The sequence below is a fragment of the Copidosoma floridanum genome, unplaced genomic scaffold (assembly GCF_036245765.1).
Source record: "Copidosoma floridanum isolate Cflo_tuat_1 unplaced genomic scaffold, Cflo_Japanese_pri ptg000005l, whole genome shotgun sequence".
In the NCBI taxonomy this organism is placed as follows: domain Eukaryota; kingdom Metazoa; phylum Arthropoda; class Insecta; order Hymenoptera; family Encyrtidae; genus Copidosoma; species Copidosoma floridanum.
In genome coordinates, this window is record NW_028321882.1 from 5048779 (window position 1) to 5069246 (window position 20468).

The 20468-nt window shown below is 34.1% G+C and overlaps 1 protein-coding gene and 1 pseudogene across 1 annotated transcript in view; one reads left to right on the forward strand and one right to left on the reverse strand.

Annotated features, from left to right (window-relative positions):
- Positions 1-20468, forward strand: part of LOC106644035 (sorbitol dehydrogenase) — a 185068-nt gene that overhangs the window by 33244 nt on the left and 131356 nt on the right. Inside the window, exons 5-6 of the mRNA XM_089598079.1 lie at positions 5434-5618; positions 5700-5878. Of these exons, the coding sequence (XP_089454205.1) occupies positions 5434-5618; positions 5700-5878 (364 nt within the window). The remainder of the gene's footprint in view (positions 1-5433; positions 5619-5699; positions 5879-20468) is intronic.
- Positions 9381-12537, reverse strand: LOC149375656 (uncharacterized; annotated as a pseudogene).

Below are 20468 nucleotides of genomic sequence, written 5' to 3' on the forward strand. Positions count from 1 at the left end.
TCCTTGTCATCTAAATAGATTGACAAGCCTATATCAGAAAATTTCCGGAGCGACAATAAATTTCCGATCAAGTCACGAGCACACACCACTCCATGCAACTCAACGTCGTTATTGCAATTTTTAAGCAGCAAATTTCCCACTCCCTCTGTTTTCAAGTCTGCGGATTAATCTGAGTTTGCACATTTTATTTTACCAATTTTGTTTCTGTCAATATTTGTAAATAATTTTTCTGACTTTGCAAAATGATTAGTAGCTCCCAAATCAGCGACAAATTTAATTTTATTTTCTTTATCCGATTCTGAATTATTTACCCAACCTGCAGAGTTTGAAAACAGAGTATTGGCGGGCTCGATCAACGTCAGAGACTCACCTTTATTTGACCCTGAAGCATCTCGTTTTCCCTTCGTCTCCAGGCCCTGGTCAGAAACTTTCTGCCTTTTGGGATCTTTTCCGTCCCTGACGTTGCTAGAGTTCCTTTTCTGCCCAAAGTTTCAGGAATAAGAGCGGCCTCGGCCACTGCCACAGCCACCGCCGCGGCCACCTCGATTCCCTCAACTTCTACGGCCCTGCCTTTTAGAATCCCATGAATCAGACTTATTTTGCTCATCACATTTAGGGCTGCTTCTCTTGTGAGCTGGGATGTCATACACGAATGTGCCACACGTGTAACACTTCTTGAGTCCGGTACCTGCCTTCGGACACTTGTCAGCCATAAGGTCCCAGTCATCACAGTTGAAGCAACAGAGACGGTCCTGGGGCCAAGAGGCAGTCAAAGCTGCCCTCGTGGGGCGACCTCCAGTGGCTTCTGCTAGGCCTTCTGACTCGACCTTTAACATGTACGACATAAGGTTTTTACATGTCATACCCTTTCCATCTTTGCTTTGCATTTTAAGCGTGAAGTCTGTCACCTGCACGCTAGGTAGCGCTCTGATTACGGCAGTATAAAAGGCATCTCGCTTTTCTTCTTCAGAAAAGGGACCAGACGTACTTATAGTCTCATAATTTTTGACCAGTTCCTCAAATTTTTCTTAGAATTTGGCAACCGATTCTTTCTCTTTGTAAAATTTAATTTCATGCAATTTTTTACGAATCGCGGCCGTTGTAAGAGGCGTCTCCCCCTTCTTAAGTTTTTGAGAAAATGATATTTTTCTGTTACTTTTCTTAATAAAATATCTCTAAATTTTAATTTGTCTTCTTTGATCATGTTTTCGTTAGTAAATTCCGTATTTTTAATCGAAGAATCAATGACGTATAATAATCTTTGAGACCGGAGTTCAGACTTTAATTTATCGAGAAAAACTTCGAACTTCATATCTTTAGACAGATGGTAATTTTATATGTGTTGAGTATCACGGCTGAATTTATGTATTTGACTAATGGTTGTCGCGAGAAGTTCCACGCTGCCTTTTGACAAATTTTTATTTTTTGTGTCATTCAAGAACGTTTTCAATTTGTCTTGCAGACTCACCCGTCTTCTGTCGTTGCGAGGAGTTGATGACTGCAGAGGTGCCTCGGTTGACAATTGGGCCTCGGATGACTCGACCATGTTCACCCGCTCGCCCAACCGGGACAACCTCTGGTCAAAATTGCACATGACCAGAATTATCTCCTCCCTTGTTCTCTCAGCCTCCTGCCTTTCTTCCTCTGCCTCCCTTGCCCGTTCTTTCTTTGCCTTTCTTGCCTCCTCGTTTGCTTTCTCCTGCCTTTTAATCATCTGACTAACCGCGGCCAACATTGAGTCGAAACTGGCCAGCATGGTGTTTTCTGAAAAATTTTCATTTTTCTGTTCATCTGCCATATGCAACTTTGTTTTGCTGACGTTTATCCATTTATATTCGTTTTCAATGGTTTGCACTTTCTTTATTTTAAGTTGGGTATTTTCCGGTGTGCGCGACGGGGAAGAGGGGGCTGCTTCGTGTACAGACTCATTTCTGCTTAATTTCTGCCAAAGATTTTTACTGTCTACATTTATTTTATCGAGGTTTCGGACTTCTGACATTTTAGACTTTTTCTCATCTGACATTTTAAACACATCGACCGACTTTTCAAATAACCCGGGTTCATCACGAGCAGGTTTCTCGCATTCCCCGTCTTCCCTGAATAGATTTTCTGGCAACGTAACTTTGCCTTTCTTTTTACAAAGAAATTCAACGATGTATTTGTAATCGTCACCGATCAGGAAATCTAAAACAAAAGACGGACATTGTTTTCAGGGAGTCAACTAGAAATCGACCAAACACAAGCTGAATCTAGTCAACGTGGCCCGAAGCATGTTCTCGTGCTCGAACACAAAGCACGATTGCACGCTGGGCACTCACACAGCCGCATGCGACCGAACACAAGTCTAACGTGACTGTGCGAGTCACGCGGAAAATAATTTTGTTTACACACCTTTGGCGGGAATATCCCTTTGCCCGACACATGCCATTATTCCCCTTTCATCCACCAACAAGATAGCAGCTTGTTGTCGTCCCTCTGACTTGACTTGGGATGAAATTCCCCGACATATTCTTGACAGAGCATCGATAGTTTGCTCGTCTAAAAGAAAATGTAATTTTTTTAAATATCAGCCTTTCCTAACTAAATCTGAAAACCGCCTTGAATATTTATTTCCTAGAGTTCAATTAATTAAAAAAACCGGGAAAGGACATATATATTTTCTGCCGACACACGTTCAAACTTTCCCAGTTCAGGCATATATATTGTGACTCGCACGCAACAGTCGAGGCGACAAGAACAAGAGACGCGAGAAAGCACGAAAACAAAACACAAACGGCCTCGTAATATATTTTCAGTCAAAAAGCCTCGCGTTATCAGGAGAGGGAGAGAGAGAGACCGAACTCTCTCCTCAGCCGCAATATGTCGTCCCCCTCTCGATCCGCCCCGCTCTTGCATGTGCGTGTTACGCTACCAACGCCACGTGTTTCTTTGAATCCCGCGCATTTCTCAGAACGCACAAGAAATCCCCTTTTTACCTGACGTCATAGCGTCCAACCTGGGCATCACTCAAAAAAAAACAAAAAAAAAAAAAAACAAAGTGTTGACCTACCGCTGATCTCGGTTCCGGCGTCCAGATTTGCTTCCCTTTTCTCGACCGGCGTCAACAAGACCTGGTCGACAACGGACTCGGCCTGGTCACCAGAGGTCACGCTCTTGGCCGCTTTCTCGATCGGACTCTCTTGTCCATCCTTTGCTGTTTCAGCCCTTTTCGCCATCCTCCCTTTTTATCACTCTCACCCACACAAACAAAGATCATGCACGGTGGAAGCGAGTCTGGGGCCAATAACCTGAAAAGGTGTGAGTAAAGGGGGTGCGCGAAATAATAAAACGAGTATTACAAGTTAGACAAAAAGTTTATTTAATAAAACTGCCGACCGACGTAGAACACAACAGATACAATTTACTGACTTTACAGACTTACAACCGACTTATCAGACAAAGAAAATGAAGCTAGAAACTACGAGAGGTGTTGAAGACACGGTGGCTTACACTGTACTACTACAGGGCCCGCAAGTATCACCTTGCCTGTGGCGCTGTCTCACACACTATATATGCAGCCTTCTAAAAAGTCGTACATGCCAACAATTACAATGTTCGCTTTTTTTCTTAGTAACTTAAATAATAAGTCTATGGATTTTTAAAGATGTTTTTAGTAAATTTTTATGTCAGCAATTTGATTATTAAAAATATTGATTTTCGATTTCGTAGAAATTTCTACAATTTTGTACTTTGCAAGCTTTCTGTCAAATTCTAATTTGTTTAAATTCTTTTAACTATTACAAATGTGACTTAGTATTGAGTCACAAATTCGGAATTTAACAAGGAACTGGCAATGTCATTTCGAATCTTTGAGCTGCTTTTGTAAACGAAGTAATTTGAAAAATGGAAAACTACTGTCATCCCCAAATTGCTCTGCAATTTGTTGCAGTATGCAAGAAATGGCAAGGTACCTTCTTCGTTGTCAAATAGTAAGGACATTTAAGACAATCTAATATTGCTGTAATGAGAGCAGACTTTACTTATAAAACAATTGTAGACGCAGATAGTAATACTGTCAAACTTTTTTTATGTTAAACAAGGATTCAGCCCACATAGAACAATTTTAAGGCCGTAGTTAGTTCAAACTTAAGCGATTACACTGTTGGAGAGCAAAAAAATTTTTTACCTAAAAAAGCACTAGAAAAACTTTTTACTCACAATTGATCACACTACAAGTGACGTTAGCACCACCTATGATATTTTATCAGCACCTACAAATATAATGTTTTGAGTTGCACTTTTATAGTATTGAAACGTAAAAAATTTCTGAATGCTCTTGGTTTTAAAATATTATTTCTAACCATGGGCCAAAAATGCAACTGCCGCTTTGCACCCTCGGATCACACTTTGCGCCCTTGCAATCACTTTGGGCCCACAGACAGAAAAGTTTTTTGCACTCTCCGGGCCCAAAGTGATTTACTGGGTGCAAAATGTGCCCATGAGAGTAAGATTGCACTTTGCGCCCTTGGTAAGAAAAACATTATACGCGACTCGGGCACCAACTTACAACAAGTGCGCCCTTCGGGCACTCATGTTTGTACTTTGTGCCCTAGTGACGTAATGTACCATTTTACAACAGGTACATTGATGATACGTTAACAATTGTCTTAACACACCTTATTAACTACACCTCCTATGTATTAAATAAATTAAAGAACGACTAACAATTCACATCTAAAGTTGTAAGTAATAAGAAAATTTATTTTATTGCCCTTACAGCTAATGATAGAGAGTGATCTATCAGAGCAATGATCATCAGTTGGAACTGAAATTAACGCATTTGGGCAGATATTTAAACTATCACTCTCATTATCCCTTGCCCTAAAAAATTTCAATTACTAATACGTTAGTTGATCGTAGTGATATATTGTGCAAATTAAGTTTTCACCAAGAAAATTTTGAAATATCAAAAAAATTTCTGTAAGCTAACAATGACCCTCTTTGATTCATCGATAATTATTAAAATAAAAGTGTTTTTGAAATAAATATTTTTGTAACAAAATAGATCTGGGTCGGGAGAAAAAAAGCACAAAAAAAAAGTTTTACTTTTTTTTAAATATCTTGTTTCGGTCATTAAAAATACTTTTTATGAGAAAAAAATGGGTGATAATTTTGAAGATATCAAGAGATTCACCAAATTCGTGAAATTATAAAAAGACCTATTTATTTACAAATCAGCATTAATACAACATTTAGAAAATGCACTACCGTTATGAACCTTTGACTTTGCTAATTTAAAAGTTTTAGACGTTGAGAATAACAAGTTTGACAATCTATTCTTAGAAATGCTTTATATACATATTTACAAAAATCACCTCTTATAAACATTATGTGTACTTATTTTATCTAGGTTTTATGTAGAATGAAATTTAAGTAATACAAAAAAATTTTTAGGTTACCAGATAATGTTTCATTGGAAGAAGGAGCTCTTCTTGAACCTCTAGCTGTTGGTGTATATGCTTGCAAAAGAGCTAAAATCGAAGTTGGAGCTAACGTTTTGATCTTAGGGGCTGGTCCCATAGGTCTTGTAACCTTATTAGTTGCTAAGGCCAGAGGAGCTAAAACAGTTATTATTGCTGGTATTTTACTTGCAAAAAGCTTTTATAATGTACGTATAAAAGAGATGAGAAGCTTACAAGAAAATTTATTTCTTCTTTTAGATTTAAATGAAAGCAGAATAAATTTGGCAAAGCAACTGGGAGCAGACGATGTGTACTTAGTCAAAAAAGAATCAGAAGAGGATAAAAATGTCGAACAAATATGTAAACTTTTTGATGAAAAACCAAGTATAACTATAGATGCTTGTGGATTTGAGTCGTCTATTCGCCTGGCAATACAAGTACGTACACACATTCCTCTTAGATTTGTATATATCTACCTTTTATAGATTAGAGTAATGTTAATAAAGGTATTTGTCACTTATTTCCTATAATCTTGAGGAACCCTAAAAGTCGCTCCTCTTTCCTCAAGTAAGGCTCATTTATGTATGCTTCTCTAGGAATGTACCCTATTATTTTTCAGATTAATCAGTTTTAGAACAGACTTGCATTTTTTTTATGGCCCCCATAAAAAAAGCTTAAGTGTTTGCCACATACCACATGCCAGCTCCAAGCTTTACATAGGAAACTAAAAAAAGGTAAACTTTTCCTTACCTAATTGAACCCGAGCATTCTTCTTATCGTTGTATTAAAATCCATAAAAAACAACTACTACATATTGAAAATAACGGTATCTTCAAAACGTTTTAGACTTAATTTATAATTCAAACTTAACAAAAAAAAAATTTTTTTGGAATTTTGTAAATATTTTAAGAAACAATTATTTTGTTCTTAAATAAAAACTTTGTGTATTTTGAAAAAAATTTTCTAAATTCTTTGAACTCACGCTGTTTAATTCGTTTTGTTATTTTTATTTATCCTTTCAACGTAACTACAGAAAAAAATTAAAGGGTATGTTGCTATTTCTTAACTAATATTTTTTTATCTTGATAAATCATCATGATATTGCATTAAGTTGTAACTAAAAATGTATGATGTAATAAGACAGCAGTTATTATTTATATTGTTTTCAGAGTCCCTACTTATCAACATAAATGGTAAACTTAACTAAGTGTAACCTAATAAGTGTCGTCATTATTTAACAATAGGAGAAATATTTAACATCGAATCATTTTTTTAAAGCAACATATTGATTTTCATTTACTTAGTGAGTAAATACAAGTATAATCAATAATCGTTTAGGGCTGACAAATCTAAACTTTTAAGTTGTTGTGTATTAGAAATATAATTATGAGTAAGAATTACGTGCTTACTCTCTAGCTATATGTCCGACATATGGCTATATTGTCATTGGCCGGCAAATGACAAGTTTACAAGGTAACTCTTGTACCTTAGTTTCTCCCGAATGATAAAATATTTTTAATTCAAACCTTGTAAATAACAATTTCAAGTGCGATCACTTTTTTCCTCTCTAAGTAAAACACTAAACAATGAAGCGCCACTTTAATGAAAAACATGTAAAATCTCATCTTACAGAGTGCCTGCTCTCCCATTTTTAATTGCATAAACTTGCTACAAACGAATCTGTTTTGAGTTTTCGTATGATATCTGTTTTTTATATTAAACCTTGCGCTTCAACATGCTTGTATTTAGTCTTTTCTAGGTGGCATGAAAAAAAAGTTATTTAAAAAATAATAACGTGTTCTATACGTCAAATCACTAGCACCTTAAGGTGGGGTGGTACAAGCACAAGAGGCCTTTATATTATCGGTAAGCTCCAACTGTAAACAGATTTCCTCACCTTTTCCAGACATGTAAATATTGTGATACACAGTAATACACCGTGTAACACAAGGTGATTTCGTTTTTAAGATGTTTATTGTTAAAGCAAATTTCACAAATGATACGACACTATTAAAAAAAAAAAAAGTAACCGAGAGAACTGGGATGAGAACCAAATGTCAATCAAAAATCAAAACTATAATTCGAAAGTTACAACTTTAATGTGATTTACAATATTTGTAATAAGTATACATGTACATGTGCTCGTAATTTTTTTATTTCCATTTTATGTAAACTCAATAATTAAAAAAAAAATTCTTTTTCATACTTCATTTTACGAGTGACCCTAACAAATCATCGTGATTTATCAGGCTAGTAGTACTTCAGCCCCTGATTAAAATACCTCACTATAAGGCACTTCTAGTAGTTTTCAGAGGTTTGGTTGGTGCCGTTCTTAAACAAAAATTTTTATTAGAAATTCATACGACCAATAGTATACAAGCGAATGTTGATGCATCTAAGCCATTGTATCAAGAAGTGCATATGCATAGATGGTGGTACTTTTAGTATAAGCACTCTATATCCTCCATACATACGCTTTTTTTCAAAGTCCAATATACTTTAGACTCATAATACTACACCACATAGTTTCTTTTTCAAGAAAATTTTCTCAAGAAATAAATAAGAAAAATGTCCTCCCTGGGTGCAGATCGAAAACACAACCTCCTGTTTACTAGACAGTTGCTCTGCCACTTAAGTGACTAAGAAGCTATATATTCACTCGCACCATAAGTTTAGATAAGTTTCTCATTTTTAATTTTTAGAACTGTCTTTCACCTAAGCTCGATAAAGTAGTTATGTGACTCTAATATTTTTCGGTGAATTAGAAATTTATACGACCAATGGTATACAAGCCAATGTTGATACATCTTAATCATTATATGAAGCAGCGTTGGCCGCGACAGTCAAAAGTTTGCTGCCAACTGCAACTTTCAGCCCCTTCAGAGCGCTTCTTTATCAGCACTACCAATGGCCGAGCTGTAAACTATCTCTGTGAATTGTATATGGATACATACAAATGTGCATGTACATCAGTGATAGTTCATAGCTGGGCCGGTGGTGGTGCTGATAAAGAAGCGCTCTAAAGGTTGTGGTTGGCAGCAAACTTTTGACCATCACGGCCAACGCTGGTGTCAAAAGGTGCATATGCATAAGGGTGGTCGTTAGCATTTTTTTTTCGACTTTTTAATGAGTGCCGGGCAGAAATCGCTTCTATAGGCCCAAAAACTCGTGCGCGAATCCCAAGTTGCATTATCGGATCCTTTTAACACGTGCCGCAAAGCACCTGAAGCTCCTTATGTAAATAACATGTGAAAAAGCACTTCAATTGTTTATACGTCCAAAAAGCTATAAAAATCATGAAATAAAATGATCGCAAGTATATATTTTCATATTTTTTTGTCTCCTAAATTCATTAAAACCATAATTTTTTCACTGTTTCTTGGAGGAAAAAAGTTATGAGCGAAAAACTGCGAAAATTGCTAAAGTAAGCGAGAAAAATCGTGTAAAGAGAATAGAATATTCTGTATGGTGATTGTACTTGACTCGATGGAGTATTAAATATATTTTTTATGAAAATTAAACGTGCATACCTGTAATTTAACGTTGGGTAGAGGTCTCTAAAGCCTCCTGAATCGGAGCTATGATCATTTCAAGTTATGCGCAAATCTCAGGTCGTTAGCTGGTGAAAGGCCATTTTTTGATATTTTTAGCTTTAATTTTCAAACATTAGTTTCTCCGAATGTTTTTCTTCTGCATAACTTATTGAGTAGGTAAATTAAAGGATTGTACTAGTATTATTGTGAATCTTCATTTTTATGATTTAAATCTTTTATACAGCTTAAGCAAATCTTTTACACAGCAATAAATAAAATGGTCAATTTATTACGCTGATATGCACATTTTATATCAGTTTTAAGTTTGACGTGAAAGAATGAATAATTTGACTGAAAATAAGGTTTAAAAAAAAATTTATTATGATTTCAAAATAGAAAAAATGTTTTATTCGTAATGAATATTTAAAGAAGTTTTGTTACAGGTTGGGAAAAAACTGCGATAGTCTTTTACTATGGTCATCAGATACTGTCGTTGTTGCTCATCTTTTGTTAATATTTTGTTAAAATCCTTCATCAATTTGACTTCTCTTTCTGTAACATCATTTACAACTCTTAAATTTTCAACAATTTTTAAACCATTTACGTAATTTCTTTCTTTACTCCATTTTGATGGATCTTTTAACACAAAAATGATGAGTCAATGTTAAATCGCTTAAAAAATTTCAATGAATCTTTGCACAAAAAATCACAGACACTTGATTTAATCAAGTTATGCACAGATTTTTCATCTGCTAAAACACGTTTTTTAGAGACAAATTTACTGCTGTCTGACTTTAAAGCATCGACCATTTTACGTTTTTCTTCGATTGAAATGTCAGAATCAAAAAATGAAAGAGCTGCTGTTTCTGGAGACAAGTACCACAAATGTTTGATGAATTTTTTTACAGTATTCTTAGATATTTGTTTATCATTATTTTCATAATAATATAAACTTCTTAAAAAATTTATATCTTGATTTGGTGCCTTGGCAGCAATTGGCGCTTCAAACCAAGCTTGAACGTAGGTTCTTATGATAAATATAGAAATATCTCTACATTTTGTGTAATCGTCTTCATTAAGCAAAAATTTTTTCCGAAAAATGAAAATTTTGAGACAGTAGATAGCTTTTGCCATCCATCTAGCGTGATGTATTGGACCGGGAGGACGAAATTTATAATTTTTTGATAATTCACCACCAAGAAAGACAATTACTACTTCCAAAAATTCTTGGTAATCACTTCGAATTTGTTTAATTTTTGACAATTTTGAAAAATAATTTAAAATTCTCTCTTCAACATCTTGAACAGATTTTTTAACGAAAATATTGGAGATCCCTGTATCGTATTCGTTTTGATCAGCCGTTTTCGAAAGCTCTTAAAAATAGGAGTGTCTGGTCCCGAAGTTTTTCCAAATTTTTCCTCAAAAACACATCTCAAAATCAATTCATAGATATGGTGCCTGCAGATAAAATAAAAAAGCTCTTTATCCATTAATTGCTCCAATATTATGCAAGCACCATTCACGCGACCAGTATTACTCGCTGTAGAGTCACAGCATAAGGCTTGAATGTTGTCTTGTAGAGACCAGTCAATTAGAGTATCGAATACAGCTTGACCTTGGTTTCGTCCAGTACTTGATTCAATCACAGGTACTCCTAATAGCTGCTCTTCTGTATTATTTGTTATTATAATCGCTAACCTATCGACGATTTCTGTTCGCGCGAGGCCTGCAAGTAGTTTTCCATCCCAGTGTATTATATTTGCTGTGTTAGAAAATAGTTGGGGAACATACTCTTTTATTGACTCGTATCGTTTTTTGTGATACGTTTGTCGAGCTTCATGAATTGATGTAGTATTAAGAACTAAATTGCGAGTATCAATTTTCAGAGCTTCTGCAAAGGCCATCAATAAGTGCATTGCATCTCGTTTGCTTATTTTGCATTTGTCTAATACGTTTTCAAGTCTTAAGGTAACTACAAATTCTTTACCTCTCCTTTTCGGTGGAGGTGTGTTATGAGAAGGCTGAGATTCTGACTCCGGTCCTATCAACTCATTAAGTTCCTCTAAAATTTAAGAAATATGAAACTTTCAATTTTAATTTAAGGAAATGCATAAACTTTACAAATAGCAGTAAAATAATAAATAAGTTCAGTTTGTTAAAGTAACTGATAGTTAATTGATCAAAACCAAGTAATAGAAATTTAGACCTTTCGTAGCGAACGCAAACGTATCCTCGTCTTTTTTTAATTGTGGGTTTTGATCATAATCATGAGATACAGCTACAGGATGTTCCAAATTTAAAACTTCACAGTTAATTTCCATGTGTGATGATCCTTCCACTGTTTCCTCTGTAGCATCTGATGATTCTTCTGAAAACTATGATTTTAAATAAATAATTGATTATCAATAATATTTGGTCAAAGTACTGATTTTAAAGTGAGATTTGTACGAAAAAGATCATTTGAAGATTGTCTCTGTAAATAGACAGATTTATTAGTGAAAATAATACTTGAAAAATCATACTTTTAAATCAAAATTTACTTTCAGACTTCAAAAATTTTAATTCTATTCAAATACTTTTAGGTTTTATAAAATATTATTGAGAGTTTATGTATGATTTTTTTTTTATTATAAAGAGTGAAAAGTAATTTTATTCCAGCTTTTTATATGTGTTTAAGAATAAATATTTAGATTGATTTGCTTTTCTTAAAACATTTCATACATATTTCAAGACCAACAGTCAAAAATTCACATTGACAAACGATTAAGAAATAATTTTGAAAAAGACTGAGCATAAAATGCCAATAATTTACTTAGAGAATGGATTCCTTAGTCTATGTATGAAAATGAGCTCATCAAAGCCTTATTCGGTGATTTGTTGGGGTATTCCAGATCTCAGATTGTATGGTAGGTAGGAGGATAAAATTTTACAGGTACCTTGGTTTTATTAAAATACATGTGTACATTAATTTTTAGCTCTCTAGTTATAATACAAGTTGAGATTTGTAGTTATCCTTTAAAAATCATCGAATAGGGCTTCGATGAGCTCATTTTCACTCTTCAGAGTCTTTTTTTAATAGTGAAAATCTTTACTTCTTGATTTATTAATTATCTCTTATGTAGCCTTAAAATCGTGCATAGAGATTTACCTCTTTGCTGTATTAAAAACTCTTTATCAGATTCATCTATCATGGTCGTCAGAACATCTTGTTTGGCAATGTCGAATAATTTGTTTATACTGGCTAAATAAGCTTCTTCATTTTTCTTTTGCCTGTCAGATTGACGTGAAGCACTCTTCTGGATATTTCTTCATCTCTCGTATTCAGCCTTGATTTTTTTAACACATTTATGCAGTTCTTGAGTCGGGATACGAGCTTTTTTCCAAAAAATAATACACTCTTCTATTGCTAATTGTGCGCTATCGTTTAAATTGTTTTTCAATCTCCTAATATTATATAATGAGACAGCAAGAACTTGTTTGATCGACGGTAATCTACTATTTACAACTATTTAATTGGTTATAAATCCAAGATAATTCACTCGCTCTCGTAAATCGTATGCCATTCTCACTATATATTTAAATTACTGCTGAAAAATATAATTTAATTTATTACACAAAAAATTAACTTCATTAATAGTTCAGAAATAATATTATATACAATTTTATCTTTATAATTTTATGCAAGCAATACGATGTGAAAGAAACATCAAGCTACTATTTTGCTTAAAGCTTCTGCTCAATACGCGGCAGCGTAGCTAACCTAACCTCTGAAATTACTACCCCTGGGCTCTTTCTACAATGGACCCTGTGCTGCACAGAGTCCACAAGTCCACCCTGTTCCATGCGTTTTATAATGTCACGCTCGATAACAATTGCATTGCGTAACGTCACGAAACTCATTCCGAACAGCGCAATACAGCACAACACATGCGCTGCTCTGCGCAGCACAGGGTCCATTGTGGAAAGGGCCTTGGACAAATTAAGCATTTCATGTGATAATGAAGCTTTGCAAGTCATGCAGATTATTAAGGGAACTATAGTATAAAAATTGATTGTTCAATATAAATTGTTTACTGAAGCTGAAAATGTCAAAAAGTAGTCTTTCACCAGCTAACGACCTGAGATTTGCGCATAACTTGAAATGATCATAGCTCCGATTCAGGAGGCTTTAGAGACCTCTACCCAACGTTAAATTACAGGTATGCACGTTAAATTTTCATAAAAAATATATTTAATACTCTATCGAGTCAAGTAAAATCACCATACAGAATATTCTATTCTCTTTACACGATTTTTCTCGCTTATTTTAGCAATTTTCACAGTTTTTCGCTCATAACTTTTTTCCTCCAAGGAACAGTGAAAAAATCATGGTTTTAATGAATTTAGGAGACAAAAAAATATAAAAATATATACTAGCGATCATTTTATTTCATGATTTTTATAGCTTTTTGGACGTATAAACAATTGAAGGGCTTTTTCACATGTTATTTACATAAGGAACTTCAGGTGCTTTGCGGCACGTGTTAAAAGGATCCGATAATGCAACTTGGGATTTGCGCACGAGTTTTTGGGCCTATAAAAGCTATTTTTGCCCGGCACTCATTAAAAAGTCGAAAAAAAAATGCTAACGACCACCCTAATATGCATAGATGGTGGCACTTTCAATATAAGTACTTTAAATATCCTCCATACATGCCTTTTTTTTTAATATTCAATTTACTTAAGACTCATAATACTAAACCACATAGCTTTTTTTAAAAAAAAATCTTTTTAAGAAATGAATAAGAATGAAAAAATTATTCTCCCTAGGTGCAGATCGAACACACAACCTCCTGTTACTGGACAAAAAAAGTTTTATGATTCTTATAAAATTTGCGTGTGTCATGATAACTACATTCTCTTTTTCTTAAAAAACGATTTATATGGTTAATCTTACTTTAAAATTGAAGCTGTAATTAGCTGTTAAAGAAAAAGTGTCCGTCATTCCCTGGTCCCCCCTACTGTTTCCCATACCAAACAGATATGCATGGCAGTTCAACTGCTGACATGTTTTTCTATCCGTAGAATAAAGGCAGATTAAATGACAGGCATGTCTTTATGTTGTATAGAAACAGTAAGTTTACAGAATGTAATAAATGAGTAATTTAATAACACATAGGGTTAAACTGGACTGTTGGCCACAACAGAACTACCATAAATTGTGGTAAGCTAAAGCGGCAACTGGACGATGCACTGTCAGAGAGTTAAATAGGTGTTACGTCTGTTGTACAGACAAGGGAAAATTGTTTTAGCACTGCTTCCTTCAAAGAACGTAGTAAAATTCATAATGAAATAGTTACTTCATTTTTAAAACTATTTTTTAAAATGAAGATTGGTTGCACAAAATTAGCAACGTATGCAAAGGAACTAATTTATAAAATACATTTAGGTGCAACTTTTTGAAACAAAATGCAGATTTAAGAATTAAATATTTTATGAATGCCTAAAAATAATATAAGCAGTATGGCTTTTACTGAAATGAATCACAGTATTCAAATGCTTGTAGATGATTAAGTACCAGGATACGAAATATTTCAAAAAAGAATTTGTATACTGGTGAATGCTTATCAAAGATTATTTGTGTAACAAGTCTAACGTAAAATATAACAGTAGTGACAAAGCAAACTAAGTGTTAAAAGTGTTCAGTTGAAAAGATCCTTCATTCACCAGTATACAAATTATAGAAGTAGGCAGGGCAGAGTTGTTTTAGCATTTGAAAAAAAATATACTTATTATTTGTTGATAATAAACGGTGAGACTAAAATTACAATTAGTTTATTAAGAACTAATTCAAATATTTTTATTTTATGGTTAAATGGTTTATTTCTGAAGAAACAATTTAGAATAGCTATTAGATTTGTTTTTTTTAACTAGGTACATTATTTAAATTTAATCTAGCTTGGAGATTGTATGAAGTTAATTGTCAAATCGATCTCTAAACAAAATAGTTCTTTAAGCTTAAAGCAAGCAAAGTTTTGTATTTTAGTGAACAATTCATTACTGGTGGCCATCAAAGGTCGTGTCAGCACATCTGTAAGTTTTTATTCAAAATGATTAAGGTTTGTGCTAACACGTTCAGGAACAAGTTTCAATTGTTACATATAATAACAAAATAACAAGTCTTGAATAAAAAGATAAGAAACTCACCTGAGATAATCAAGGTCATTTCATAAATTTATTCATGTAAAGAAGCTGTAGTGTCATCCCCGACAGCAGTAGGAGGTTCCGAAAAAAGTTTTATTTTAACGAATAGGATTTAAACTTTTAAGCATCCTTTAGCAGCTTTAAAGCTGTGTGAACTTTAACTTAGGCTATTAGCAGCAAAACAGTCAGCTCTTCATACTATTTAATAAAAGATAAATAGATAGTCAGACTGTTAAAAAATTTTTCTCTGTTATTTTAGAGACTTACAATGACGATGTTAATGTAAGGACATTTGTAGTCCAAAGCTATGCATTTTTCAAAGACGTTCTTTATATAACCTAAGATTTTTGATATTTAATAGTCAAGACAACCAGCTTAATAAGATTTTAGATGAGAGCACATATAACGCCAAATGTAACTTTACATAAGTACTTGTAGATAGCCACTGTTAATAACATAGTATAACTTAAGGAATCTGAATAAAAAAAAAGACAAGTTACATCGACACAAAATAAAACGTAAGTAGGGACATAATCCGAATCTGGTGACATCGTTTTAAATATTACACACTATAAAATTAAACATAGTGAGCAATGTTGACGAGGACATGCTATATAAGTTTCTTGGCTAGAAGCTTAAGTGAAATTTTCTAATCAGTATAGTGCAAATGCATCATAAAATACGCTTACAAAGCTAAGAGCAGCATTAGACATCTTTTTGCGCTACCACTCCTTGGAAAACCGATAACGGCTATGTAGTGGATGATGGGTGACATTGGGTGGGTATAGCATCAATTGTCACAGTTAGATTGGAAAGTTACCATCGCGTGCACTTGTGTCGGAAAGTCTTAAGATGGCTGAATATGTCAAGATACTACTCACATGAGCTTAAATCCTTTATTGTGACCTAACAGCGAGTAAATAGGTTTTTTCTGACAAGCAATAGTCTCCTTACTAATGGGTTAACAACTCTTAGTCAATGGCATCACGACAAAGAAGGTAAAGTAAGATTGTTGTTTGTTACAGGTTTTAACGTAAATATCGATGACCAACGTACTTGAGCAATTTCTCCAAGAGATAACAGAGATTAAACAGAAGACCAGTGGGCTTATTAATGCTTCGATAATATTGCTTGGACACTTTTAGGCAAGTTTTTAATGCAACTATCTCGATCTCCTATGCAATACTCTTCAGATGAAACCTGGCATTCGAGATGATATGTATGCGCCTGAAAAAAGTACTACCTCAATTTTGTCACGCATATTTTGGATGCTTAACCTATTCTAAGCCCCTCCCTCTTTAGATGCAAAAGCATCTTAGAACTTAGCTGATGCTATAGAATATAAATTCATGTAACCAATATCAATATCCCCGTTTATTCTAGTTGCTAAGATGAATAGAAACTATTTTGAGGTCTTGTCCAAGCCCTTATAATTTGGATAAATTTTATCAGTCCCTTTGACTTGTACAGAATCAAATAAGATTACATTTTCGATAGATCACGTATGCTCAATGTAAGTTGTATTTTAATTATAATTTTTACTCTAATAATTAACATTATATTTTTTTTTTTCATGGTGATTTGATGCACAATAAAAGGGGGTACGAATCCCTTTCCATTGTAGCACTCGCAGTCAGCCTTAAGATGGTTTCTTCTCACTACAATGTTTTTAGCGAAATGGAATAAGTGTTCACTATACTGGCTAGACCTATTTTCTGGGACATTTGGCTCAGAATCCACTTTGGCATTAAAATTCTGATCTGGAACTGCAAAATTTTAATAATGAACATGGCATTTAGTAGCAGTGTCATTACTCTCATAATGTTGCCTTCTTTATATTCTGACGGGTTGTCTGCTATTTTGTTGAAACATCGATTTCCATTGCTTCGACTTACTAATCTTACTAATGGCTTAAGTAAGTAAGGGCAGCTTGTATCAGCAATGATTATCCTGATTTTATCTTCTTAGCTTGTTCCACAAGCCAAGCATTGGGTCTTTATCTCCTAATCTTTTAGCTGCCACATAAAAAGCATAGCCTTGACCAGTCCTCGTTATCGTAGTTTTGGGCTAAGTGTCCCTATTCCAGACACCAGTAGCATCTAAGAACATTCACCAATCTTCTTTCTTGGCAGCTTGTTGAGAATTTTGATAATCTTCACATTTCTGACTTTGATGGCTTCGATATTTATAAGAGCTATTTTTAACCTTTCTTGTTCCCTTTTGACAGCGTCACTATTTTTATCAGGGGTGAGCAACAAGGAATCTTAATCGACGCAAGCCCTGTCAGAGTCATAGCTATACTGCTAACAAGAACCCTTATGTCCTTTCCTTAACTTACTTTGCAAGACCTTCTTTTTAGTCGTAGTAACTTCTTTGACAGAAATATCAGCCTTTTTTGGTTAGACATCCGTTCTTATCTTCTTTAAAACCTTAGTAAAGCTCCGCTCTTTCATGACCTTTACGAGATTTTTCTCCTCCGTTTTTCTGGCATTATCTCGTTTGCTGCTGTCACTGTCATTAAGTTGTTGACTGAGGAATAAGCTCTTAATTTTCCTGGATCTTTTTCTTTTTTTTTAAGAGAGATAAGGAGTTTTCTTTGCAGCTTCTAGGATCCTTTGTTGCTTTCCTGTTAGTACACTTTTTTATTAATCTTGATTGAATAGAACATGTGGTTCTCTTTTTTTTGATCGGAACATATTTCTCATAAGGTTATCATTGGCTTCTTTTAGGAGATTTTTCATCTTCTTCTTTGCCCCTTCACAGCCATCCTTAAATGTATACAGTTAGTTCAACGCCACTTTAACTTTTTTTTTACTGGCATCGCTGTGGCTCTTTACATAGTTGATGATGCTTCCTCCATATTTTGAGCCATTTTTTCAAGTTCTGTAAAAACAAGATTTTCCTTTGTTTACTCTGCAGTTAGTTCTAATCTTTAGTTTTAGAAATACTACAGATGCATCTCAGTATTGTTTCAGAGTGTTTTGACAGTACTGACGTCTTCAACTGTATTTCCAGTAATTAGAGGCTGGTCTCATCCATGGCTGGGCAAGAATATGAAACCCTTCTGTGAGTGTTTTTCATCGAAGATTGTCTCTTCACTTTTTTGCTGGACGCTTTTGTACCCTCCCCCCCAAAATCTATGAAGTCAACACCAGAGACCCAGGCTTTTATCAGAGTGTCTCCTTAGCATTTTAATCTACGGAAACTATTTTACTTCGTTTGAACCACCCATGGGTTCAAGCTGCAACTGCCGTATCACTTTAAAACCATACATCTGCGGAAAGTTTTCCTCTATCCACCACCCAAAGAAGTTTGTCCCACAGCCTGACTGCCTTAGCCTGGAAAGAGTTATTATTATAATTATTAAAATTATCATTACTATTATTATTATCATTATTACTGTCATTATTATCAAAATAATTATATTATTATCATGTTTATTGTTATCATCACTATTATTACTACTATTATTATTATAATTTTTGTTATCATTATTGTTATTATTATTTTTTTTAATATTATTATTAATATTTTTTAAACTATTATTATTCTTATTGTTATTATCATCATTTACATTATTATCAATATAGTAATTATTGTTATCATTATTTTACCACATAACATCTGACGAGCTATTTTTTGATGTAAATACAAGACGTCACAGAAGAAAACCGTTATTTTATAAAATTTTTTTGTTATTCACACCTTATTTTTTTTTACTGAAGTGGCTTAAAACTAATTCAATAAGAAAATAGTCCTAATAATTTAAATAAAAAATAAAATCAAGTAGAGAAATGAGAAACAAAAAAAAAATGAAAAATGAAATACTCACGATGAAAAGTTAAACTAACATGACGCTTCAAAAACAAAAACACTTTTTAATTATTTGTACTGTTGACTCAGATTATAATAAGCCAAGACAAAAAAGAAAGCCTTATTTTGGCACATAGATTATCTTTGATTACCATTGTATTAATGGGGTAATAACATGCTATTTTATATGTGTTTTATGTGTAGTAAATCCAAACACAAGGTTAATAAATCGAGTACTCGCTCAAGTCTCAATAGATAGGCATTTCGGTAATTTTTTTAATATAAATTTTTAAAACATTGATAAAAAGGGTAGGTACTGAGAGACTCATTAATAATTTTTCATGTACAAATAAACGTAGAGACACAATTTGTCACAGTGAGATGAATTCTTTTTTGACTGAAGTTTCCAGCAAATGCGACTGCCTGAACACCTCTGGGTGTACTTGGCCTATTTTTCTGGGATTAAACTATTTTTAAGGAACACCACAACGTTGTTAAGCGGTGGAGATAGTTGCAGTGCTCTTTTCTAATTTCTCCTAATGTTACGCCGAAAACTATGGAGATCAAAGTACCCTCTGTTTCTGCGAAACTTAGTCGTTTCAGCGGTCGAAAATAAAGATTGGCTCGCTTCTTTGCCTATTAAGGACTATTCTGTTCTCTGAGTTTTGTTTCTACTTTAGAGTTTTACTATAAGGTTCACCAAGCGCAAACTTTGAAAAAGATCGGCAATCCCTGGTTAAATGCTCAGAGTCAAAAAAGTGATATAGGACTATCAGTGGCTGGGGTATCCAGCCTCATAACAAACAATTCTGCAATATATTTTCTTAGAAGATGAATTATTGTTGGCTATAGGTGTTAAAACATATTTTTAGTCAGCTATGGGTAGCTTCACTTTTACCCTTCGAGTTTTTGAGTAATGAAATCGTGCTAAAGAGAGGTATGCTGTTGGCCAAAGAATGTCTTGTCTTAGGCTTATCAGACAGATAAATACCTACTCATCGTAGGTTGATGAAAGGGGCCCAAAGAGTATTTTTACTCTTGGTTTGCTATTGAGACAAATCATTGAGGAGGAGGCTAATAAAATGTCTAGCTGGTAGCTATCTGAGCTCCTCAGGGTGATATTTTCTGGCTTACTGTTATAGAAAAATGTACTATGGTAGCTTCAGGTCAGTTAGAAAAATAGCCACGAAACTCTGAAAGTGTTGAAGCAGCTTGTTCTCTGGTTAGACATCTCCTGGTAGTACATCAGAGACGTTGGGGTTAAGAACCACTTCTTTTCGTGGCACTTGATAATCTCGGTGGCTTAGGGTAGAATTAAACGTAAGTCGTTTGTCCATTAAAAAAAATATTGTCTGTTGACAAGATGTCTAGCTGCCAAACTAACAATTATGTTTTTAATGTTTTGCCTGTAAACGACTGTGGTTATCGGAAATAAGCTTGATGATATTGTAATTAGATCTACTTACGTCAATTGCAGGTCTCTTCGATTTTACTTCAA